The sequence below is a fragment of the Lucilia sericata genome, unplaced genomic scaffold (genome assembly GCF_015586225.1).
Source record: "Lucilia sericata isolate MDLA Ls3-8-SP2 unplaced genomic scaffold, ASM1558622v1 Contig000384F_arrow, whole genome shotgun sequence".
Classification (NCBI taxonomy): Eukaryota; Metazoa; Arthropoda; class Insecta; order Diptera; family Calliphoridae; genus Lucilia; species Lucilia sericata.
This window is the reverse complement of record NW_023994403.1, coordinates 177,501-203,757: the sequence shown is the minus strand read 5'-3', so window position 1 is coordinate 203,757 and position 26,257 is coordinate 177,501. Positions and strand designations below refer to the sequence as shown.

At 30.9% G+C, this 26,257-nt stretch overlaps 3 protein-coding genes across 3 annotated transcripts in view; all 3 read left to right on the top strand.

Annotated features, from left to right (window-relative positions):
- Positions 1-1,165: 1,165 nt before the first annotated feature.
- On the top strand, positions 1,166-9,146 carry LOC119604346. Its single transcript, XM_037956920.1, has 9 exons — positions 1,166-1,380; positions 1,445-1,712; positions 1,805-1,955; positions 2,011-2,747; positions 2,806-3,253; positions 6,787-7,073; positions 7,686-7,836; positions 7,902-8,632; positions 8,694-9,146. The coding sequence occupies exons 1-9, from the start codon at positions 1,370-1,372 to the stop codon at positions 9,144-9,146; spliced, it is 3,237 nt and encodes a 1,078-aa protein (XP_037812848.1). The 5' UTR covers positions 1,166-1,369.
- Positions 9,147-9,180: 34 nt separating this feature from the next.
- Positions 9,181-13,535, top strand: LOC119604352 (esterase B1-like). The gene is made up of 5 exons (XM_037956929.1): positions 9,181-9,472; positions 11,510-11,674; positions 11,744-12,008; positions 12,069-12,941; positions 13,009-13,535. Exons 2-5 carry the CDS (start codon positions 11,532-11,534, stop codon positions 13,453-13,455), a joined length of 1,728 nt encoding a protein of 575 aa, XP_037812857.1. The 5' UTR covers positions 9,181-9,472; positions 11,510-11,531; the 3' UTR covers positions 13,456-13,535.
- A 5,117-nt stretch (positions 13,536-18,652) lies between these two features.
- The window catches only part of LOC119604354 (esterase B1), a 23,364-nt gene continuing 15,759 nt past the window's right edge, over positions 18,653-26,257 (top strand). Inside the window, exon 1 of the mRNA XM_037956932.1 lies at positions 18,653-19,013. Coding sequence (XP_037812860.1) covers positions 18,967-19,013 — 47 coding nt within the window. The 5' untranslated portion in view covers positions 18,653-18,966. The remainder of the gene's footprint in view (positions 19,014-26,257) is intronic.

Below are 26,257 nucleotides of genomic sequence, written 5' to 3'. Positions count from 1 at the left end.
AACTAACTAACTAACTAACTAACTAACTAACTAACTAACTAACTAACTAACTAACTAACTAACTAACTAACTACTAACTAACTAACTACTAACTAACTAACTAACTAACTAACTAACTAACTAACTAACTAACTAACTAACTAACTAACTAACTAACTAACTAACTTACTTTTTGCTCCAAATAAAGCCTTTACAATATGGGCAATTTCGTGTCAAGTGACCCAACTTTTAAAATCGATGTCTTCCCGTCAAGATTTATTCGACAAGAACTGCCAGACTTAGATAGGGTCAAAGTTGGACATTTTGGTCATAAAGGGTTTTATTCACCTATTGGTCCTAGCAAAAATTGTCCAAAGGAGTTCAGATAGCTGTTTCTTCATTGAAAGCGTAACCACAAAGCTCTTTAAGGATATATTCTAAGCTTTCCTTTGAGCGAAAAAAAACAACAACGTCCATTTTGAATAAAATTGGGGAAAATTTTATGCCAAATATTGAAAAAAATCTTATTCATTAAATAAAAAAAATCTTTTTTTTATCGATATCCCACTGGCATCCCATTGTGGTACTATAAAACCATTAAAGGAAACCGTATAAGCTTTCTTCTGAGCAAAAAAAAAGAGTTTTTTGAAAAAAAGTTCTTTGTTAAAAAAAATATATATATATTTTGGAAATAATGAAGACATAGCTATCTGAACTCTTTTAGACAATTTTTGGTAGGACCAATAGGTGAAAAGTTACATTCATTTGAATAAAACCCTGTATGGTCAAAATGTCCAACTTTAACCCCCTCTTAGTCCTGCAGCTCTTGACCGATAGAGCTGAAAATTTGTGTATGGCTACTATCCAATAGTACTAATCTTGGTGCAAATTTCATTTAAATCGATTTTTTGAGTTGGGTTACTTGACACAAAATTTAATTTAATTTATAAGTAGGGTGACAACTTTCGGTCATGACCGAAAAAAATTTTCTTATTTTTTTTTTTTTTATTTACAAAAATTTCTATTCTTGCAACTTAATTTTGAAATCCGGCAACTCCTAGTCTATTCGAAAGAGTAAACCATTCAAATCTTGTCGATTGCAGTACAAAAGCAACCAAAGAGAAAATTGAGTAATAATATGTGGTTTAAATTTTTGTTGTAATTATTATTGTATTTCTTTTTATCGTCTATACTAACTGCAGCAAGTATGAATATATCTAAATATCTAAAATGCAAAACAAACTCAATTTATTCATTCTTACGAATACAATTGTCAACACAAAACGCATTGAGAAAAAGTTACGCTGAAAAATTTTACAATAAAATTATTAATTATTTCATAAACAATTTTTAGAAAAAAAAAAATATTTTTATTTCTAATAAAAAAAAAATGGACAGCAGGTAAATATAATTTTTATTCATAAAATAAAAATAAATCAATAGAATTTAATTGTGTGTGCATTAGCAACCTAGTAATCAACACCACTTTGGGCCCCGTCAGGGGTCATGAGTGTAAGGGCGTTTACGATGATTTATATTATTCATTTGAACGCATACCATTTGCTGAAGTACCAGTGGGTGAGTTACGTTTTCGTCCGCCCCAACCTAAAAAACCCTGGTCGGAGATTTTGGATTGTACGCAAAAACCATGTAAGCCAATGCAAAAAAATCCATTTAATAATCAAATAGAAGGAAGTGAAGATTGTTTATATGTGAATATCTATGCAAAACAGGTTTGTGTTCATCTCTTTTTTTTGTTGTTTCGAAGAGTTAGAATTAAAGAGAAATTTTATTTAAGAGAACTTTGGAATTTTTGGTTTTCTAGCTAAACTCTTCGAAACCTTTGCCGGTTATAGTATTTCTCTTTGGTGGTGCTTTTGAGAAAGGTGATCCCAGCAGAGATCTTCATGGTCCCGATTATTTTATGAAGAAAGATGTGATATTTATAACACTAGGCTATCGTTTGGGTGCTTTGGGTAAGAGTGGAAGAAAACTTTGAAATAAATATAATTTTAAACATTCTGTTTTTAGGTTTTATATCCTTTAAAGATCCTGATTTGAAAATACCCGGTAATACAGGTCTGAAAGATCAGCTGCTGGCCTTGAAATGGCTAAAGGAAAATATTTCCCGTTTCAATGGAAATATTGAAAATATTACACTTTTCGGAGAAAGTGCTGGTTCGGCTTCGGTGCATTATTTAATGTGTTGTCCCTTAGCTAAAGGATTATTTCACAAAGCTATACTAATGTCTGGTACTTTGCTATGTCCCTGGGCTTTTAATCCTCTGGATAAACTGCCACTACGCTTGGCTAAGGCTTGTGGTTATGAGGGACCAGCTGAAGATGAACAACAAATTTGTGCTTATTTACAAAAATTACCAGCCGAAGAACTAATGAAACCTTATTTACTGAATAAGGAAGAAAATCTGAATGATTGTTTCTTTAACTTTGGACCCTGTATAGAACCCTATGTAGATGATATGTGTATTATAAATCAACATCCAGAGGATATTGTGCACAATTCATGGGGTCATGAAATTCCAGTATTAATGGGCGGAACCTCTTTCGAGGGTCTGCTCATGTTTCCACGTGTACATATGACACCTTATATTTTAACCGAATTAGAGGAAAATCCTCAACATTTACTACCATTTCCCTTAAAAAAGAAATATTCTCTAGATGTGCAACAGCAATTGGGTGCGAAAGTTAAAACTGCACATTTTGGTGAGAAAAAAGCTGCCATGGAAAATGTTATTAACTATTGTGATGTAAGTAAATATAAAAAAAAAATCTGTTCATTACCTAATAATTTTTCTACTCCTTTAGTATGCCTCCCACAAAGTTTTCTGGCATCCAATTTTACGCTCACTTAAAGTTCGTATTCTCGCTGGAAAAGCACCCACTTATTTATATCGTTTTGATTTCGATTCACCTGACTTCAATCATCAACGCATCAAATATTGCGGCCAACAAATGCGTGGCGTAGCCCATGTAGACGATCACTCATATTTATTTTATGGTAATTTCTCTTGGAAATTATCCCCAGAGACGGCTGAATATAAAACCATTCAACGCTTGATTGATATTTGGTCGTCGTTTGCCATCAATGCAAATCCCAATTGTGGCCAAACGAAAGAGGTATTAAAGGAACGCAATTGGTTGCCTGTGTGTAGTGTAGACGATATTAAATGTTTGAATATTGGCAGGGAATTAGATTTGATTGATTTGCCGGAATTGGAAAAGCTAAAAGTATGGGAAAGTGTTTACAGTGTTTGAGTCATGAACGTATGATGGGATGCAATGTTGCAGAAGTAAAATAATGTAGAACAAATATTAGAAAAATGCTTATTAGCATAAAACTAAATGGAACTTAGATATATTATTAAAACATATATTTGTATGTTATATAACCAAAAAAAAAAATTTTTCAAAATAAAATATTCTCAGTAAAAATGCTCAAGTTAAACCTATAAAATATATCTCTGGTATATAAAACTTTATGAAGCTTTAATAATCATTACAAAGTTGTCTTTAAAATACTTCAATGTCTTAAAATTACTAAAACATACACCGATAGAGGACATTTAATAGATTTTTTTCATGTTACATCTATCCTTATTGAATATCGTAGAGAAATTTTTGTTCCTTTAAAAAATTTTTATCTCTAATTTCCAGGCTTGGGGGTAATGATTAAATTTTCAATTATAATTACATTTGAAGAAATTGTAATTAAAACTTTTCCAATTATAATTACTTGTAATTATAATTTAAGTTTTGCCTATTACAATTATTTGTAATGTGTAATTGAGCAATAACCTATTACTTGCAATTAAAGAGTTTGCAATTACAATTACTTGTAATTAAAGAATTTGCAATTACAATTACTTGCATTTGTAATTCGTATTACATACCTAAATAACAAATACTATTAATTGTATTTGGTAAACTGCAATTACAATTACAAGTAATTGCATTTGACAAAAATTTCAATTACAAGTAATTGTAATAGGTTATTGCACAATTACACATTACAGCTAATTGTAATTGACCATATAATGAATTACTTTATGTAATCATTACACCCCAAACCTGCTAATTTCATCGATATGCTGGTATTTTGAAGTCTGTCGTGAAGGTTTAAGTCAATTTATGAAGAACACATTACATGATCAGTTATGAACCGATCCTAGGATGAAATATAAACAGTTATAAGAGTTAAAGTAACTTTTTTTAGGGAACCTTATTTGGAGGCTAGGGTCAAATACTTTCCTTATATGGGAACTTGAATGAAATGCTAACCAAATCTGTTCAACCGATAAAATTTAGTAGAAAGATTTTAGTTAATGGAGGATATAATCAAATATGGCCAGTTGTAAATGTTAAAGTAAGATTTTTAAGATGACTTTATATGGGGGCTTGGACCAAATACTTCAGTTCCTATAAAAATCCTGCAAAAGAGGCATGATACAAATTAACTTAAATAGTTTATTATGAAAACTAAATCACATTTTATTTTGATGTAGGGCATTATATGGTAGGCTTCGCCCCTCTATAACTTATTTTTTTATACCCACCATCAAAAAAGATGTTGGTGGCTTACAAATAAGTATACATTTATGCAATTTGATATAAGATTCTTAAGTATGTCTTATACGAGCCAAAACCTTTCCACCAAATTTTATGCGTATCGGTCCATAATTGACCCTACCCCCCATATAAGGTCCCCACAAAAAAATTACTTTAACGCTCATTACTGGCTTACAAATACGAGTATAGCGATGAAATTTCACATAAGTAAAATTTATACGAGCCAAAATCTCTCTATCAAATTTTGTGGTGATCGGTCCATAATTGACCCTACCCTCCATTTAAGGTCCCCATCAGAAAATTACTTTAACGCTCATTACTGGGTTAAAAATGCGAGTACAAAATCGCTTTACCAATTTTTATGAGGATCAGTCCATTACAACCCCTCCCCATATAAATTACCTCTCAGAAAATTACTACAAGGCGAAAAATACGAATACCGCAATGCAACTCGACATAAACTAATTTTATGCTAAAATCTCTCTACCATATTTTATGAGGGTCGGTCCATAATTAAACCTAACCCCGTATAAGGTCCCTTCAAGAAAATGACTTTAATGCTCATTACTGGCTTAAAGATGAAATTTGAAATAAATAAGGAACTGAAATATTCCTACCGAGTTTTATGAGAATTGGTCCATATATGTATGTATAAATAACCCTACTACCTATATAAATTAATATATTTAATTCGAAAGAGCACTGTCAATAGTTAAACCCCCATTCATGGACCTCTTACAAATATTTCCCTGATGTTCTAATTAATATCGACATATAATAAAATATTCAAAATATAAGTTTATTTATATGGCAGTGATTTGATGGTGGGTATAAAAGATTCGGCATAGCCGAATATAACACTCTTACTTGTTAAAAACAAATATTTTGTTAATTCAAAAGAGCTCGGTCAATAATTGATTTAAGGTATATTACAAATATCACCCTGATGTTTAAAGGGGAGCATTCCTTTTACGGCATACTATTTGATGATGGGTATATGATATTCGGCACAGCCGAATTTAACACTCTTACTTGTTTTTAAATAAATCACTCAGTTTGATATATTTTAAGCTGTAATGCATAATCTCCTTCACTCTTAAATAGTGTAGGGTATAAAAACCCTGCAGTTCAACATTCGAAAAAGACAGTGATTTCTACTAACGTCTAACCACCTGGTTGGCTCTAATTCGTCTTTCGTTACGAATGTACTCTTTGTGAAAGAGGGTGAAGATAATCGTCACTTTAATGTCCTCTTTGTAAGCGAGAAAAGGGACACTTAAAAAACACTTGTCTGTTTCTTCGTAACCGATAAGGTGACGATTGATTTCCTCGTAGGACAGTCGGTTGCTAGGGGTAACCGTAAGTGGTAGGTTAGAGAGTTCCGAACTGCTGGGAATAATAATTTAACGATAACAATTTCGTTAAAATGTAAAACATCTGAACGTGTGAACGTGTTTTTACTCTAATATTCACATTATGTCGATGTGCAATCTTGATAAATATGTATATAAAATTATTTATTTTTTTAAATAATTTTTGCTAGTCATGTTTTCGCTTAATGACAATCTTAATCGTACAAAAAAAAATAATAATCAACCTTTGCAGCATGAAAATTATATTTAGTTCTTTAATAGATATGTGATAATATTGACGGTGTTTCGAGTCGAATAAAAATTTGCAGGAATTAATAAATGTATATATCCTAAAATATATGAAAATATTAACATTATCATAAATAAGAACACGTAGCTGGAGCTATTGGAAATGTGAATATAAATATATTCATTGGGGAGAACTGAACATGAAAGTGTTCTTGTAGGTGAAGTTATATTCGATGTGATTATTAATCAGTCTACTTGATATGATGTCAAATGATTACATTCTTAGTTATTTGTTTTTTTACTTTTCCACTATGATAAGACAAACACTTCTATTAAAAATAAATATAAACAAATAATTAAAAGCTCTTCAGTTTAAGCATTATAATAAAAAAAGAGCATAAAAAACTTATGTTTAATATTTAATTAAGAGAAAATAATACAATTTAAATGTCAAGTCAAGTAAAACTTAAACTGGCAAAATTTTAAAACAAATTGAATTTGATTAGTTGGTTGCTTAAGCTAAAAGAGACAACAACTTGTGAGCAGACATGGAAGGCGACGAGTAAGTTTTATATATACAGATAACTATTTATAGTTAATTAAATAATGTTTGTTAAATATATGTTTTCCAGTATAAAATATCAAGAAATTGCTTTACCCGTGGGTCAGCTTAGAGGCTGTGTGAGAAAAACAATTTATGATGAAGAATACTTCAATTTTGAGGGTATACCTTATGGTCAGCCACCTGTAGGTGATTTAAGATTTAAGGCACCACTACCGGCTAAACGATGGACTGGGGTAAGGGATTGTTTTGAATTTGATGTCAGACCTATGCAGAAGAGTTCTTTAACGGGCGAGATAATGGGATCAGAAGATTGTCTATACTTAAATGTTTATGCTAAAAAGGTGAGTAATAGTTTTGAATATTATTATATTAAAAAGTTATATAAGTTAGTATTTAAAACGTTTCAACGATTTCCATAAATTTAGGTTCAAAATTATTTACATGTTCAATCTATCAAAAACAAAAACATTCCATTCAAATTTGTAGTTGTCTTCGTTTTATGATCAAGTGAAAGTATTTCGGGAAAATGTCATTACTCTACTTATGTTATCTTCTATGATCAGATGGACGGACTTATACGACTTCCAATTTTTGTAAAATTTTTACCGAAGAAAAACCACCTTTAGACTTTTCTATAAATTAGTCTTGAGAATATCACATGGACTGGTCTAGCCTATGGACTAGTTTATTGACTGGACTATTGGCTTGTCTATTGACCAGTCTATGAACTAGTCTGTGGTAGACTATCTAGTCCGCGAACTAGAGTATTGACTACTCTATGAGCTAGTCAATGTTATATTCATCCCTGAGAAAGATGTATCAGCAATATATCGATACATTACACACGGATTACAAAATTAATAAACCCTCATCTCATAGTTTAGATTTTTTATTTCTTCACTTAGAAATCATGGAATTCTGAGTTGCTTAAAGAACTTTTTCTTTCTTCATAGCTTAATACCGAAAAACCTCTTCCCGTTATGGTGTGGATATATGGTGGCGGTTTTGCCACTGGCGAGGGTACAAAAAATCTTTACAGTCCCGATTATTTTATGAAAGAAGATATAGTACTGGTTACTTTTAATTATAGACTGTGTTCACTGGGTAAATTTATAACAATTACATTATCAATAGGTATTCCAGATACTAATACCCTTCTATATTTTCAGGTTTTCTTAGCATCGAAGATCCCGCCCTTCAAATACCTGGTAATGCTGGTTTAAAAGATCAAATTTTAGCCTTAAAATGGGTTAAGCAATATATTAAACATTTCAATGGTGATCCAGACAACGTTACCGTATTTGGTGTAAGTGCCGGTGGTGCTTCTACTCATTTTTTGACTGCTACACCTCAGACCAAAGGTCTCTTGCACAAGGCTATATGTATGTCGGGTTCAATGCTAAATAGTTGGGCTAATACACCTCAAAAAGATCATGCCTATCGTTTGGCTAAATTTCACGGTTATGAGGGTGAAAATAATGATATCGATGTTGTCGAGTTTCTGAAAAAACTAGAGCCCCAGAAATTGGTTCAACACGATATATTAACTGATCAAGAAAAACGTAATGGTATTATGTTTACTTTTGGTCCTTGCATTGAAAGTTATGTGGGGGAGGATTGTGTTATACCACAAGAACCGCGTGAAATGTTAAAATCGGCCTGGGGTAATGATATACCCATAATGATAGGCGGTACCTCTAATGAGGGCTACTTAATGTATCCCAAATTAAAAATGTTTCCACAAGCTATGAATGCCATTAATCATGATTTGGAAAGAATGTTGCCCGTAGAGGTGAGGGAAGATGATAAAGAGCAATCTTTAATAAAGGCCCAACGTTTGTTAAGGATACATTTTGGTGACAAAACTCCCAGTAATGAATGTATGGAGGAATTTTTAGATGTAAGTATGACATGAAACTTAATTATTCACTTTGTAATATGCATTATTTTCTGTGTTAAAGTTTTATGGCTTTAAAGCTTTCTGGCATGGTTTTCATCGTTCTTTACTTTCACGCCTTGCCTATGCCAAAGCTCCCACTTACCTTTATCGTTTCGCCTTCGATTCGCCCACTTTTAATCATCATCGCAAACGTTTCTGTGGTGATGACCTGAAAACCGGTGTGGCTCATGCTGATGATGTTTCATATTTATGGTATGGTTTCTATGCCTGGAAATTGGATAAATCTAGCAAGGAATATAAGACCATTGAAAGAATGATTGATATCTGCACAAGCTTCGCTAAAACTTCCAATCCTAATTGTGAGTCTACTAAGGATTTAACCTGGTTACCCTTGGCTTACAATGAGGCTAATTTAGCTTTAAATATTAGCGATGATTTAAGTTTTGAAATTATACCCGAAAAGGAGAAATTTGTTGTATGGGATTCATTGTATGAAGCAAATAAATTATTTTAGTTAATTGTCAACAAAATTAAACAAATAAATCAATTTGTAAACTATCTTATAAAGCTGTGAGTGAATTTATTAGTTGTTTTTAAATAAACTTTTGAAAAACAGCTGATATCCAACAGAGAGTGAGAAACTACCTGTATAACAAGCAAACTATTGTCCATTGAAAAGCTTGCTAGAATTGTCTGCATATTTAACATTTGCTGTTAGTTGCTTGGGCTCCGTTAAACGAAAAGGTTGTCGGCTTTAAATCATCATTGGAGGGGCTGTTTTCTTTGCGTGTGATTTTTTAAGAGAGTTCATATTTTTTTGTAGAGTGTCTTTTAATTTCGGTAAGAGTTATTTAAAATGTTATCACATGTTGCCAGAGATTTTATTATATTTAATAAAAAAATTATTTTAAATTCTTAATTATTTTATTGAGAATAAATGAAATTTAAATTACTAATAAAAACATTTTGTAATAAAAATGAATTTTCACCAAAAATAATTTTTTTTTAAAATCTAAATTTATGAAAATGAAATATGAACGGGATCTCAGCCTACATTGGCAATTAGTTAGTTAGTTAGTTAGTTAGTTAGTTAGTTAGTTAGTTAGTTAGTTAGTTAGTTAGTTAGTTAGATAGTTAGTAGTAAGTAAGTTAGTTAGTTAGTAGTTAGTTAGTAGTTAGTTAGTTAGTTAGTTAGTTAGTTAGTTAGTTAGTTAGTAGTTAGTTAGTTAGTTAGTAGTTAGTTAGTTAGTTAGTTAGTTAGTTAGTTAGTAGTTAGTTAGTTAGTTAGTTAGTTAGTTAGGTTAGTTAGTTGGTTAGTTAGTTAGTAGTTAGTTAGTTAGTTAGTTAGTTAGTGTTAGTTAGTTAGTTAGTTAGTTAGTTAGTTAGTTAGTTAGTTAGTAGTTAGTTAGTTAGTTAGTTAGTTAGTTAGTTAGTTAGTAGTTAGTTAGTTAGTTAGTTAGTTAGTTAGTTAGTTAGTAGTTAGTAGTTAGTTAGTTAGTAGTTAGTTAGTTAGTTAGTTAGTTAGTTAGTTAGTTAGTTAGTTAGTAGTTAGTTAGTTAGTTAGTTAGTTAGTTAGTTAGTTAGTTAGTTAGTTAGTTAGTTAGTTAGTTAGTTAGTTAGTTAGTTAGTTAGTTAGTTAGTTAGTTAGTTAGTTAGTTAGTTAGTTAGTTAGTTAGTTAGTTAGTTAGTTAGTTAGTTAGTTAGTAGTTAGTTAGTTAGTTAGTTAGTTAGTTAGTTAGTTAGTTAGTTAGTTAGTTAGTTAGTTAGTTAGTTAGTTAGTTAGTTAGTTAGTTAGTTAGTTAGTAGTAGTTAGTTAGTTAGTTAGTTAGTTAGTTAGTTAGTAGTTAGTTAGTTAGTTAGTTAGTTAGTTAGTTAGTAGTTAGTTAGTTAGTTAGTTAGTTAGTTAGTTAGTTAGTTAGTTAGTTAGTTAGTTAGTTAGTTAGTTAGTTAGTTAGTTAGTTAGTTAGTTAGTTAGTTAGTTAGTTAGTTAGTTAGTTAGTTAGTTAGTTAGTTAGTTAGTTAGTTAGTTAGTTAGTTAGTTAGTTAGTTAGTTAGTTAGTTAGTTAGTTAGTTAGTTAGTTAGTAGTTAGTTAGTTAGTTAGTTAGTTAGTTAGTTAGTTAGTTAGTTAGTTAGTTAGTTAGTTAGTTAGTTAGTTAGTTAGTTAGTTAGTTAGTTAGTTAGTTAGTTAGTTAGTTAGTTAGTTAGTTAGTTAGTTAGTTAGTTAGTTAGTTAGTTAGTTAGTTAGTTAGTTAGTTAGTTAGTTAGTTAGTTAGTTAGTTAGTTAGTTAGTTAGTTAGTTAGTTAGTTAGTTAGTTAGTTAGTTAGTTAGTTAGTTAGTTAGTTAGTTAGTTAGTAGTTAGTTAGTTAGTTAGTTAGTTAGTTAGTTAGTTAGTTAGTTAGTTAGTTAGTAGTTAGTTAGTTAGTTAGTTAGTTAGTTAGTTAGTTAGTTAGTTAGTTAGTTAGTTAGTTAGTTAGTTAGTTAGTTAGTTAGTTAGTTAGTTAGTTAGTTAGTTAGTTAGTTAGTTAGTTAGTTAGTTAGTTAGTTAGTAGTTAGTTAGTTAGTTAGTTAGTTAGTTAGTTATAAGGCAAATCTACAATGGGCTTAATATAGACCAAATCAGGACTCATTTCCTAAACTTTAGAAAAAGGTTCTAGATATTCCAATTTGTCACAAATTTTCTATTCTATTATAGTCCAGAAAATTTCGACACATACTCTTTATTGCATTTACAATTTCTAAATAGTGTAACAACTCTCTTGTTATCCATGATAAATATTTCATTTATGACTATTACTTCAAATAAGTAATGAATTCACAAAACTAGTTAAACATTATGAACAAAAATATTGTTTTACAACCTTCCCTATTCCTGTAGATTCGACTGTACGTTCTGTTAAATGTGGTTGAGTAAATTCACTATACACTCTCTCAAACTGAAGTCCATAGAACATTCTGCTTTATTAAGATCTATTGTAAAAGGTGACAACTTTATCAGTATTCAAATAAGAAAGAGGTCGACAATCAAAACAATGGAAACACAGTAAGTGTTATTAACTCTTTATAAAATATGCTAATATTATTTAAAATTTAACTTAACATTTTTTAACAGAGAACCCATATTAAAAATACCCCAAGGCTTGATCAAAGGTCTGAAGAGAAAAACCATATATGATCATGATTTCTATAGTTTTGAGGGTATACCTTATGCTCAACCTCCCTTGGGTGAGTTAAGATTTAAGGCTCCTGTACCGGCCGGCAATTGGACTGATGTAAGAGATTGTCGTGAGAGCGACCTTAAGCCTTTGCAGAAAAATCATCTGGGTGTAGCCGAGGGTACAGAGGATTGTTTGTATTTAAATGTTTTTGCTAAACAAGTAAGTATTTTAGAAAATATTTTCTACATATTAATGTTTTTAAAAAATATTTTTTAACAGTTACAGCCCAAAGAAAAGTTACCCGTTATGGTGTGGATTTATGGAGGTGCGTTTAATACCGGTTCTGGTATACGCACCAAATACAGTCCCGATTATTTCATGCAAAAAAATGTTATTTTAGTTACTTTCAATTATCGTTTATCTTCCTTGGGTTTTCTTAGTCTGGCAGATCCCTCCTGTGAAGTACCCGGTAATGCGGGCTTAAAGGATCAAGTAATGGCTCTAAAATGGGTTAAAGATAACATTTCCTATTTTGGTGGAGATGAACAAAATATTACCTTATTCGGCGAAAGTGCTGGTGGCGCTTCGGTCCACTTTATGGCCGTGACAGAACAAACAAAAGGTCTCTTCCACAAGGCCATTTGTATGTCAGGTTGTATATCAAATCCCTGGGCTTTTAGCGGTATTTCTACCGACTTACCCTATCGTTTGGCTTGTGAAAAGGGCTACAGTGGCGCCAATGAGGATAAATTAGTTTTGGAATATTTAAGAAAATTGCCAGCAGAGCAGTTGGTTTTAATAGATAAATTAAATTTAGAAGCTGTTGGCAGAGGAGGTTTTTATGCTTTTATACCCAGCTTAGAGCCATATGATAATGAAGGATCAGTTATTAGAAAACCTTTGGAGGACTTAATAAAATCTGGCTGGGGTAATGAAATACCCATGATGATAGGAGGCACATCGTTTGAGGGTTTAGTAAGATATTCTCAAATAAAAAAGAAACCGGTATTGGAGATATTTAATGCCAAACCAGAGCTGTATTTTCCTGCTGAAGTACAGAAAAAGTTAACAGAGGAAAAAAGAGATTTGTTGGTGGCAAAAGTAAAAGAATTACATTTTAAAGATACCAATGAAATCATGGGTTTTATGGATGTAAGTTGCTATAAAAGCTTTACATATATCAAATTTACATATATCACAAATTTTTTATTGCTTTCAGTATGATTCTTATATATCATTTTGGGAAGGCCTATATCGTTTCATCAAATCCAGACAATGCTCCTCCACTGCACCCACCTATCAATATGTCTTCGATTTTGATTCACCCACTTTTAACCATCATCGTACCATGTTTTGTAATGGCGATATCAATACTGGTGTGGCACATGCTGATGATTTATCTTATATTTTTTATGCCTACTATTCATGGAAATTGGAAAAAGATTCGAGAGAATATTTAACCATACAACGTATGATTAAAATGTGGACCAATTTTGCCAAGAATTCCAATCCAAATTGTGAATTTACTAAGGAATCACCATGGCAAACGGTTGAAGAAAGTGATGCCAAAAAATGGTTCAGAATATCCAATGATCTCAAGTTTGAAGAAATGCCAGAGGATTTTAAGAGAAAATTAGACTTTTGGGTTGGTTTGTATGATATTTAAAAATTTTGAAGCTGTAATTTTAAATGTTTGTTGAATCACCATAAAAAACGTTGTTCCTTAATAAATATAATAATGCTTAATTTAAAAGTTAATTACTTAATAATGTCTAATAACCAGCTAAACTGGAACTGAACTAGAACTGAACTAGAACTAGAACTAAACTAGAACTGAACTAGAACTGAACTAGAACTGAACTAGAACTGACCTAGAACTGAACTAGAACTGAACTAGAACTGAACTAGAACTGAACTAGAACTGAACTAGAACTGAACTAGAACTGAACTAGAACTGAACTAGAACTGAACTAAAACTGAACTAGAACTGAACTAGAACTGAACTAGAACTAAACTCGAACTGAACTAGAACTGAACTAGAACTGAACTAGAACTGAACTAGAACTGAACTAGAACTGAACTAGAACTGAACTAGAACTGAACTAGAACTGAACTAGAACTGAACTAGAACTGAACTAGAACTGAACTAGAACTGAACTAGAACTGAACTAGAACTGAACTAGAACTGAACTAGAACTGAACTAGAACTGAACTAGAACTGAACTAGAACTGAACTAGAACTGAACTTGAACTAAAACTGAACTAGAACTGAACTAGAACTGAACTAGAACTGAACTAGAACTGAACTAGAACTATACTAGAACTTAACTAGAACTGAACTAGAACTGAACTAGAACTATACTAGAACTGAACTAGAACTGAACTAGAACTTAACTAGAACTTAACTAGAACTGAACTAGAACTGAACTAGAACTGAACTAGAACTGAACTAGAACTGAACTAGAACTGAACTAGAACTGAACTAGAACTGAACTAGAACTGAACTAGAACAGAACTAGAACAGAACTAGAAATGAACTAGAAATGAACTAGAAATGAACTAGAACTGAACTAGAACTGAACTAGAACTGAACTAGAACTGAACTAGAACTGAACTAGAACTGAACTAGAACTGAACTAGAACTGAACTAGAACTGAACAAGAACTGAACTAGAACTGAACTAGAACTGAACTAGAACTGAACTAGAACTGAACTAGAACTGATCTAGAACTGAACTAGAACTGAACTAGAACTGAACTAGAACTAGAACTGAACTAACTGAACTAGAACTGAACTAGAACTGAACTAGAACTGAACTAGAACTGAACTAGAACTGAACTGAACTAGAACTGAACTAGAACTAGAACTGAACTAGAACTGAACTAGAACTGAACCAGAACTGAACTAGAACTGAACTAGAACTGAACTGGAACTGAACTGGAACTGAACTAGAACTGAACTAGAACTGAACTAGAACTGAATTAGAACTGAACTAGAACTGAACTAGAACTGAACTAGAACTGAACTAGAACTGAACTAGAACTGAACTAGAACTGAACTAGAACTGAACTAGAACTGAACTAGAACTGAACAAGAACTGAACTAGAACTGAACTAGAACTGAACTAGAACTGAACTAGAACTGAACTAGAACTGAACTAGAACTGAACTAGAACTGAACTAGAACTAGAACTGAACTAGAACTGAACTATAATTGAACTAGAACTGAACTAGAACTGAACTAAAACTGAACTAGAACTGAACTAGAACTGAACTAGAACAGAACTAGAACAGAACTAGAACAGAACTAGATCTGAACTGAACATGCTCTATTGACAAAACAATGGCTACTCTATTGACTAGTCTGTAGACCAGTTTATTGATGGACTAGGATATTACTTGGTCTATGGTTTAATCAAGTATCTGGCCTAGGGATTAGTGTCCTGAGTATCCCGTCTCTTGACTAGTCTATGAATTAGTCTGTGACTTGACAATTAGTTGGTCTGTGAACTTGCCTATGGACATTGTCTAATATATTGTCTATCTTATGGATTATCCTATAAGCAAGTCTTCGGATTAGCCCATTGAGTATAGGGTTTTGTTCGGACATATCCGAATAAGTATAACTTCGTACATAATATGTATATTTAACTAAAATTCATGAAGTTTATAAATAATATAATACAAATATTTTCTGGCAACTCCGTTTAGTATCAAACAGCTGTATATATTTATAATTATATCTGACACTCTGAGTAAGTAATAAAAGTTCGGTAATTTTTTGAGAGAGCAAAAAAATAGCCACAACAACAACAATCATAATAAATTGAAGTAAACAAAAATATTTATAAACAAAACCGGCTGTTTGTTCATGACAACAAATACGATATTTTTATATGTATGTATCTACAAACACACACTTGTATGTATAACCATGTCTACACACTGTGCATGATAATGTAAGCACATTCTATAAAAAAATCGTACAGAAATTCTATAAATTTTGTAAATAAAATTTAAAGTATCTAAATTCAAAAATTGTTAAAGTGCCAATATTCGTAATAATAATTATATAACTAGTGAGGACAGTAAAAATAAAACTGATTAAAAATTCTTTTCAAATAGTTTAGTAGCAACAAAATATATTTTAAATAAATTAGCAATAACAAATTTCCTTATGTGATCTATTTATTCATTATGTATTCTGTAGCAGTCAGTGTGTTAAATTCATTTCAATTTCGTTTTGATATTTTTTTGTTTTTTATCGTTTTTAATTTTGTTTGTTTTTTTTTTTTTTCATTATTTTATTTAAAAACAGATGCTTTTGCTGTTGAAAAAAGACAAAATTAAACACAAACGTTTTTACACAGATACGCAAACGTACTCTCTTTTGTGCTTTATACTGTTTTGAGGTTTATAAGTGATGTTGTAGTTTTTTTCGCAATGCGAATAATTATTCGATTAGAAATTAGTTTAGAATATGTGATCGAAACTATCGGCGATAAGGGCCACAAGCAAATAAAGCTCAGAAATTCAAGTTTTTTTTTACAAAGATTTAACCTCACTATTGCAGATAAATTTGAACTTCATAATGAGCAGCTTTTAAAGCTAAACAAAGACTTTTAAAGATCCATGATTATTGAAAAGTTTGGATTTTATAAAGATCCATATTTGAAGAGAAATTGAGATTGTAAACTTAGATTCTGAAAAGTATGAGTCTATAATGACTCAGGATTAGAGAAAACTTGCGTATTCATAATCTGTTGAAACCAGTCTAATAAATTCACACGATTCAAACTAATAATTGATCGTGATTGAAAATAACCTTCGGATATTTATAAATTCGCTCGATTCAAGCTAAAAGTTTATAGTGATTTAAAATAATCTTCGACTATTTAACCCTATAGAAAGTCTTCATAATATCTAACTTAATGTAAAATCTGATCTACTACACTATTGCAACCTAATTTTGTCTAAATTCGGTTCTACATGGACATCAAATTCGAACTTTTTAAACCAAAAACTACTAAAACCAAAATGACGTTAAAGCATTTAAGGGTTAAAAACTTATTAAAAGGAGGAAAGTCGATCTATATTACCAATGACATGAACCCTTACATCAAATACTAAATATTTTTCTTCCTATTACATTTTTGACACTTTCTTTTTCAAGCTTTCTTAATGGAGTTTATCAGTCTTCCCGTTTTCCTGCTAATTTCCCCTCATTGTGCTTTCATTTGTATTCTACACTCTTTATCTCTATTTATTTCGACGCCTATGTTAATGACTTGCTCTATCTCTAACCATTTTTCACCAAGTTGTGCTGTTAAACTCATATTCCCTAAATCTGTCTACACAAGTTTTCTTGTAATAAGCAACAATTAAAATAAAATCAATCTTAAAACGAAATACATTAATAATATCCCAGCTAGCATTTGGAAGATTGTTGGATGATTAAGCAGTAAACTGAGTCATATTTGACTCCTTTTGATGACCTAAAAGTGATTAATAAGTTGAGCGCTTAAAAAATGAGTCGAAAATGATTCCGATATATGATTGAAAACTGAATATTTGAAAAACAATGTATAGCAATCATAAATTTATCATCCTGGTGTTTAAAATACGATGGTTTTTAAAAATGTATTTTGTGGTCATAATTCAAGCAGTTATAAGATCTAAAATTGTTCCTTATGTAATTGTTTTTGTTTGTAATGAAATAGCAACACTTACACTTAAAAATGACTCAAAAACGATTCCAAATTGAGTCGAAACTGATTAGAAATGGGGCTCAGAAAAGACTCTTTTGGAAGAGTTAGCAAAATATTTTGTGCGGCCTAAAATGAGTTGATATAATTCTCATTTCGTTTATAAAATTAAATGTATAAGTATTTGAATTTGTGTGATATTTATAAAGTCGATTTTCTGTCAAGGAAATTGAAATTATATTATGCTTTAATTAATTTTCTGTGTTTAATGATCTTCTACGGAAGATAGTTGGGCGACTAATCACTAAACTAAGTCTAAATAACCCAATTAATGTTTGAAATCTGATCTATTTGAAAAACTATAATAAAATGTATACCAATCATAAATTGGTCATCCAGGTGTTTGAAATATGATTGTTTATAAATTTAGTTTGTAGTTATATTTCGCGCAGTCGGAAGATCAAAAACTGTTTTCTGTTGTATTGTATTTGTCTGCAACAAACATAAAAATTACTTAGAAAAGACTCAAAAATAACTATAATATGATTCGGAAATAACTCAAAAACGATCAGTTATTTGGCTCATTAATGACTCAAAAAATATTAAAAAATGAGTCATAATTGATCAGAAGTGGGGCTCATAAATGACTCATTTAGAAGATTCGCGGGTAGGGTACCATTTTCTCCCGACGAATGTATCATTTATAATCAGAAAATGAGCGCATATATGATCATTTTAATCGTGCAGAAGAGTCATAAATGACTCGAATGTGATCAAAAATTTCAAAAAATTCTAGCTGGGATGTACTTATAGTAGCATTTAATCATTAACCGATTAAAAGCTAAACTCGTAAAATTGTTTACACTACTTATCAGTGAGTAAGTATTTATGATACATGATTCAATATTACGCTCTACACACACGCTGGGTGCTGGAAAACAATGCCACACGCCACCGCATAAACGCCACTAGTACTAGTGCTGCTGCTCGATCCATTACTTTAGCTCCATGAAATTTGTTTTGCTTTTGTTATTGCTGTTGTTGGTTTCAATTTTTCATTGTTATTATTGTTTTTATTTTTGTAGCTTGTTGTTGTTTGTTTTATTTTTTTAATCATCAACCGCATTTCAGTATTTTTACGCTACTTTTTTTATTATGAAATTTTTAATTTCAGTTTCAATTTTTTATTCATACAATACAGTTGTTACTTCTTAAGCTTTGTTTCTATATTGAACACATCTTTCGGCAGTGTGTCAGCGGCAAATTAACTACTAGATTATTGTTAATATAAATAATTAACATTAAAAACAACAACAACAAATTTAATATCATCATTTATTGTAATTGTATTTAGATACAAAGAAAGTTTTGATTTTTTTTATAAAAACAACAAACCCACAATAAAACGTACAATTATATATATATAAAAAATTTTACCTGTTGATCTGCAAAAGAATACAAAAAAACATCAATATGAATTTCAACGTTGGTTTGATGGAGAAATTAAAATGGAAAATCAAGTAAGTAATAATATGAATGATAATTGGAATGAAATTCAAACTTACAAAAGATTCAGATTAGATATTTAAATCGGATTTTAGAAAAACTATTATTGAAATTTTATAAAGTTAAACTTCGACTTTAAAATTATCCAAGATTGAAGATAAACTTGGTATTTGAAACGGCTCAGGACTTAAGCGACTTCAAACTTACCTTGAGAATGATTAACGAATACAGATGAGCTTGGATTTTGTAAAGCTTCAGAATTGATTCTATGATTAAACTTAAAAACTGAAAACAAACTTGCATTTTCATAAACATACGATTGAAAGTGAAGTTTAACTTCAGCTTGCAGCTAAACTCAAATTTTAAATAGACCCACCCGTAGAATAGAAGCAGGGCTTGACATGATTACTATGACTATACTATTTTGATTGCAACAAACAAAACAAATTATTATTATTGTTTTAATTAGATTTTAACAATATTTTAGTTAATGTGAACATTTACATAAATATCTATGGTAATTATAAATTTGAATATGATTCACCGAAACATAATTATTGTTGCTGCAACTAAAGAATGACAACAATGCAAACATATTATGTTAGGTTCAACTATTATATGTTATATTATTATATGTCTACTGGTATAAATTTAAATACAATATGTTCCCCTTAGACCATGGTTACCACAAACATGTTTATTTCTGCTTGCATGTTTACAGACTTAACTAGAGTTTAAAACATCCTATTTATAAAGTTAAATTTGATCCATAAATTGAAGTTAATCTAGGACTTCAAAAGTTTCCATGATTAAACCTCAATTCAGGCTTAAGATTGGTGTTAAATTTTGGCTTTAAAAATGTCACAACATATTGTAAAATCTGTAAAAATTGGTTATATATTTGGAATAACCTTGGACTAACTTCAGGTTTCTACTAGACTCACATTTTTTATAAATCTGAAATCGGATTTGAAAGAGCTTTGCACAAGTGGATGATTTTAAATACACGTGATTTTATAAAGTCCGAGTATAAGTTAAAAAAAATAATTTTACCTTTATTCCGATGTATCTAAGCAATTTATTGATAAAAAACTAATTTTCAAAAAAGGCTATGGGGGTCAAGAGTCAAGGGAAGGAGTCTAGGGTCAAATATGAGCCGATCCTCATAAAATTTGTTGCAGGATTTTATTTTTATATAAACGTTAGTTATGATAAATTTCTTCGCGATACTAATGGCTATAACATTTGAAAAAGGGGTGTGGTCAATTGAGGGTCGATCTTTACTAAAATCGAAAATGCCATTTATAATTATATAAAACTGTGTTTTGCCGATTACTGAAAAGATACTAGTATATTTGACGTAGTTATGAGCTAAAAAGCCCAAATCGGAAGAGCTGCCTGTATGGTTGTTAGGTGATATAATAGGCCGATTTTAGCCAAAAAACACGTATGGTCAAAACTTCATCAAAATATCCTGTATGGGTGTTAGGTGATATAATAGCCGATTTTAGCCAAAAAACACGTATGGTCAAAACTTCATCAAAATATCCTGAAAATTGGGGGCTGTAGCTTGCGCACAAGGTTTACATTGACAGCCAGACGGACGGATGGATGGACGGACATGTTTTAATCGACTTAGAAAGTGATTCTGAGCCGATCGGTTTTTACTTTAAGAAGGGTGCAGAATATCTGCACAAACGCATAATACTCTCCGCATTATGGTAGTGAACAGTCATCGGTTTAAAGTTCAGTTCTAGCTTTTTAAAGAATTCTACCATTGATCAACATATCTCTTTATAATACTCCGGATTAGAGCAAACTTTTCTAAAAGAATGAAGTCTTGAAAAAAAAAATGTATAAAAGTGAATGACTATACACTTGCGTGACAGCGCAAAGATTCTCCCTTGTATACGCAACTTCAAAAAAATTAATGTTAAAAGTAAATTCTAGAAAAAAAAACAGCAATAATGACTCAATTAGTTATAATTCAATAATAAATTTTTAAAAAGTGCTTAAAAGATTCCACTGACACACTAACAAACAAATAGACTATCTGATAGATAGTCTACAACAAATACTGTCAAGTTCAGAATTAAAAAAATAAATAAAAAAATTCATTAAATATATTTGATGTGTAACAGTCATAATAACAAACTAAATATAAATATATATTTTTTTTTCACTAAAACTTATATGTACTTTATATCAAATTTTGAACATCTTGATATAAATTTCGTTTCCAGAAAATTTCTTTTTTTATAATTAATTAATAGGCTCAAATTCCTCGCACATTGAGTCACTTAAATAGCTCATATAAATTATTTTAAATAAGTAATTAGCTTTGTTTTTTATTTAAACAGTCATACACAATTTCAATTGAAAAGCTTAAGAATGGCATCTTTTCTAGGACATTGACTGTGCAGAGATTATTTCATTAAACGCAATTACAATTTGTAGACGTCTTAACCTAGTTCCAGTTTCTGAAATTAATGTTCTTTTTTTTTGTTTGCTGTAAGTGTGCCAATTAAGGCAATAAAATGCAATAATTTATAGATTTTAATGCAGAAGAATGAATTGTTATACAAAGTTGGTATTGATGATGTGATCATTATTAATATTTTGGATTATTTTTTTGGTTGACTTACCGAATAATACTTGTGACTTAAAATTCTAATCAGTGCAAATAATTTATGTTACTTATTTGGAAGCGTGTGGAATTAGGAATTTAAGTAATTTTGAATGCTTGTTGCATTGCTTTTTAAGTTATGCAATTTTTTTAATATTCCACAAAAAAGGCTTTTAATTTGGGTAAATTATTTAAAAAAATTTTAGGACAGAACTAATTGATATTTAGTTCAGCCTTTAAATAAGTAGGAAATTATAGTCGGTCGAGGACGACTATATAATACCCTACACCAGTTGTAAAAATTAAATTTGATTTAGTTTTCATAATAAAGCATTTAAGTTGAATTGTACCTTGTCTCAGATATGTTTAAGCCATAAATAGTTTTGTGGGCATTTAAATAAACTTATGGTCATTTAAGTCATACTTTGAAGAGGGGCTTTGAATAGGTTCAAATGAGGCCCTATTATTATGAAATTTATTAGGGCCATCAAGGCCAGTATAGAACTTGGTTTTGAAGCTTTTTCGAATCTCGAGTGTATTAAACATAATTATGAACTTAAAGGCCCTATTCGGTGGGTTCAGTTGTATGGGGGCTAGGTGAAATAATGGACCGATGTTAACTATTTTCAATAGAGTTCGTCTCTGGTACAATATGTAGAAGACCATGTACCAAATTTCTTTGAATTATCTTCAAAATTGCGACATATAGTTTGATTACATGGTTTACATGGACGGACAGAAGGACGGACTTAGCTAAATCGACTGAGAAAATGATTCTAAGCCAATTGATATTCGTCTATGCCACAATAGAAGATCATGTGCTAAATTTCACGGAATTATCTTTAAAATTGCGAGCTGTAGTTTGATTACAAGATTTACAAGCCCTATTCGTGGGTCAGTCAGTTGTATGGGGGCTAGGTGAAATAATAGACCGATCTTTACTATTTTCAATAGGATTCGTCCCTGGGACAATAGGAGGTTATATACTAAATTTCATAGAATTATCCTCAAAATTGAGACATGTAGTTTCATTACAAGGTTTACATGGACGGACAGACAGACAGACGGACGGACATAGCTAAATCGACAGAGAAAATGATTTTAAGCAGATTGGTATACTTTAAGGTGGATATAGGACCAATATCATTGTGCGTTAAAAATATCAGCACAAACCAAATATACCCTCCCCACTAAAGTGGTGTAGGGTATAAAAACCTATAGATATCTCAGCTTTGCTTTTAGTGTTTTTATACCCACTAGCAATAAAAGATGGTTGTACCTATATTGCTATTGTCATTCGTTTGTAACACCTCGAAATATTGATCTACGACCCATAAAAGTGTTTATATATTGGGTCCTTATTAGATTCTAAGACGATCTCGCCATGTTCCTTCGTCCGTCCGTCTGTATGTTTGTCCTATGTATGTTTCTATGTATGTTGAAAACACGATAGAACCTGTCTGTCTGTATGTATGGTGAAAACACGACAGAGCCTGTCTGTCTATCTGTACTTATATTGATATTCCGTTTGTAACACATCGAAATATTGATCTTCGATCTATGTTTATATTCTGGGTCTTTATCAGATTCTAAGACGATCTCGCCATGTTCGTTCGAACCTGTCTGTCTGTATGTATGTCTGTTTATCTGAATGTTTATATGTCTGTCTATATGTCTGTATGTATGTCTGTTTGTCTGTCGGTCTGTTTATATGTATGTTGAAAATACGATAGAACCTGTCTGTCTGTTTGTTTAAAACACGATATAGCCAGTCTGTCTGTCTGTCTGTTTGTCTGTCTATTTATCAGTATGTTGAAAACTAGAAAGCAGTTTTCTTGGTATTGGTAATGGGCAATATCGGTTCACGATTTCACCTATATAAGGTCCCCTTCAGAAAATTATCTCTACACCTAAAATGAGTCGGCATTTAGTACAGGTTCCATGTAATTTTATGGCCAAATTTTTATGGCAAATCATTATAAAAAGGACATTTTTGGTTCCACCATTACCCTTGCGCTATGTATATAAACGTTATGGTAATTTCTAATTGCTATCGTTGGAAAAATGTTTTTCGTTTATGGTCTTTCAAGATATCTTGACTTTAACTTGTTTTTTTTTAACAATTTTAAAAAAGCTAATTAAGAAGCTCCCAATGATACTGCATACTCCTGAGCAACTGGCTTGATTCAGGGGAACCTCTCTTGCGTACAAATAAGTATTTAAATAAGTACTTACAAATAGGGAGTCAAAACAAAATACGAGCACGAGATTCAGTTTAAAGATGTATAAGGGAACAAAATATTTGTAAAAAGAAAATATATCTTTGTTTATAGTGAACTAAATAAGTTTTAAGTACAATTTCCCCTTTCCTTAGAATTTAATCATATATTTTTTTTCCAGAAAGTAAAAACAAGTACTTTTATCTTTAATGGGTTAATTATAAAATAACTTTAATTGTTTTCTATACAAGACAAACAGATTTGTGTATTCTTATCACAAAACACTAAAAATACATACTGCACATAATATGCAAGAAATATAAACAAACACAAATACTTATGGATCTGTTATATATATGTATATAAATCTGTATGCATATACATATATACATCCATATATTTTTTTGATAAGTACTAAGAGTTTAATAAAAGTTCACTGATAAGAACTAAGTACATATAATATTTATTTATACATTCATACACAAGATGTTTTATTAAAGAAAGTAATATAGAATATAAATTAATAATAATACAAACACAAAAAAAACGCAGCCTTGACTTTAACAGAAAATACTCCGTAAATAATATTAACAACAGCCCGAACAAAAATAATGACAAGAAACGTAAATAAGATATAAGATAATAGAGAATATTTGAACAAGTCTTTAATATGGATTTTGCAAAATACATAAATAAACAGTAAATGGAAGAAGAAAAAAGTAGAATAATGATTGCAAGTCTGAATTGTATTTGAGAGATGAAAAGAAGTTAAAAGAAACATGTGTTTTCATTAAATGAATAAATAATACATGTTAATGTCTGTCTGCGGATTCTAGAATAATTATGCATAATGCCCAGACAAATGACTAAGGTAGTGTTCACACCTCAAACTTTGAGGGGTTGTAAGCTCTATTTAAGGAAGTCTAAGTTTCAGACTAAGTTTCTCTGTTATGATCGATCATATGATACAATATGTATATAAGGATGATCATACATTTTTGGTGATAAGGTTGGGTTAGGTAGGTTACGTGGGTGTTCGCTAGCAAGCGAGTTCACTCGGAGGCCTCGTGGCCCATTGTGATACCCTTAGAATTACCATTCCCTAATATTGAGAGAATGGTTTTCCTCCCTAATTTCGTTGACTATTTGGTTCGTTCGGTCTCCGTGTAAACCAGCCGGTGCTATTAATAAAACTGATCATGTTTATTAGTGGCGCATCTCTGAGACAGTCTAGATCATGGAAAGAGCTCTACTAAAATAAAGTAGTCTGTGCTCTTGTAAGGCTGGGCAGTCGCATAGAAGGTGTTGTAACGATTCCACTTCATCTTCATCCAAGCCGCTTCTACAGTAACTATAATTTGGGTAGCCCATACGTTCCGGCATATGTCCAATCATACAGTGCCCAGTAATTATACCAGTTAGAAGCCTAGAGTTCTTACTAAGAGACAAGATAGGACTCTCTTTTTTGGTGACAAAGGTTCAAGTCATATCCTTAAGGGACTTTGTATTAAAGGTTGGATCAAGTGAGTGCGGATCAGTACGGAAATTGGGAGCATCATTAGGGTTTACATAAAACTTAGCTCTGACGACTTTTGCAAAGATTCTAGTATATTTAAAAGACTTAGTCTCTATAATTATGGGAGATAGGTGCAATTAAGGTCCATAGAATAAACCAGAAACATTTGACAAATTTTATCAAATTATCTGGAAAATTGCGACCTGAATCTTGCACAAAAATGTTATATGAACGAACGCACATAACAAATTCCACTCAAAAAACGATTCTGAGACGTTTAGTGTAATTTAAGATAGGCTATTATAGTACAATATAGTGATGTGGGGTATACGCATTGATTACTGTAGTATAAATACATACATTAACAATAGATTTGCAGTTATTATGCATAAAATTATTTGCTGATTGCAACAGGAATGACCAAATAATTTGATTGATATATTCATGATTTGTTAATATAAATAATGGCATTTACTTAATAAATGTTCTTTTCACGCTCGTTTACATCAAATTAAAACTAAAATAATAATTATAATAGTTAAAGCCGATTATATATCTTTAGTGTTCAATACTTTTCTAAGTTCCTTCTAAAAATAATTGTAAAAATTTAAAACAAGTTTTTGCTATAAGAGAATTTTTAATTTAGAAATATTTAATCATATTTAAAAACTACACACAATTACCTATCCATTGATATATAACATGTCTAACTTAAGTTTTTATTAAACTTGGAAAAAATCGTTTCAAAAGTAACATCTCGCAATAAAACTATCCTTACTATCCTTATAGAATGCTTACTATTCACTTCTCATATTTTCATGTACCTAATTTTATGTATGAATGCTTTGTTGTTGTTGTTTTTACTTCGCTTAAGTACTATTTTGGAAACGAAAAAGT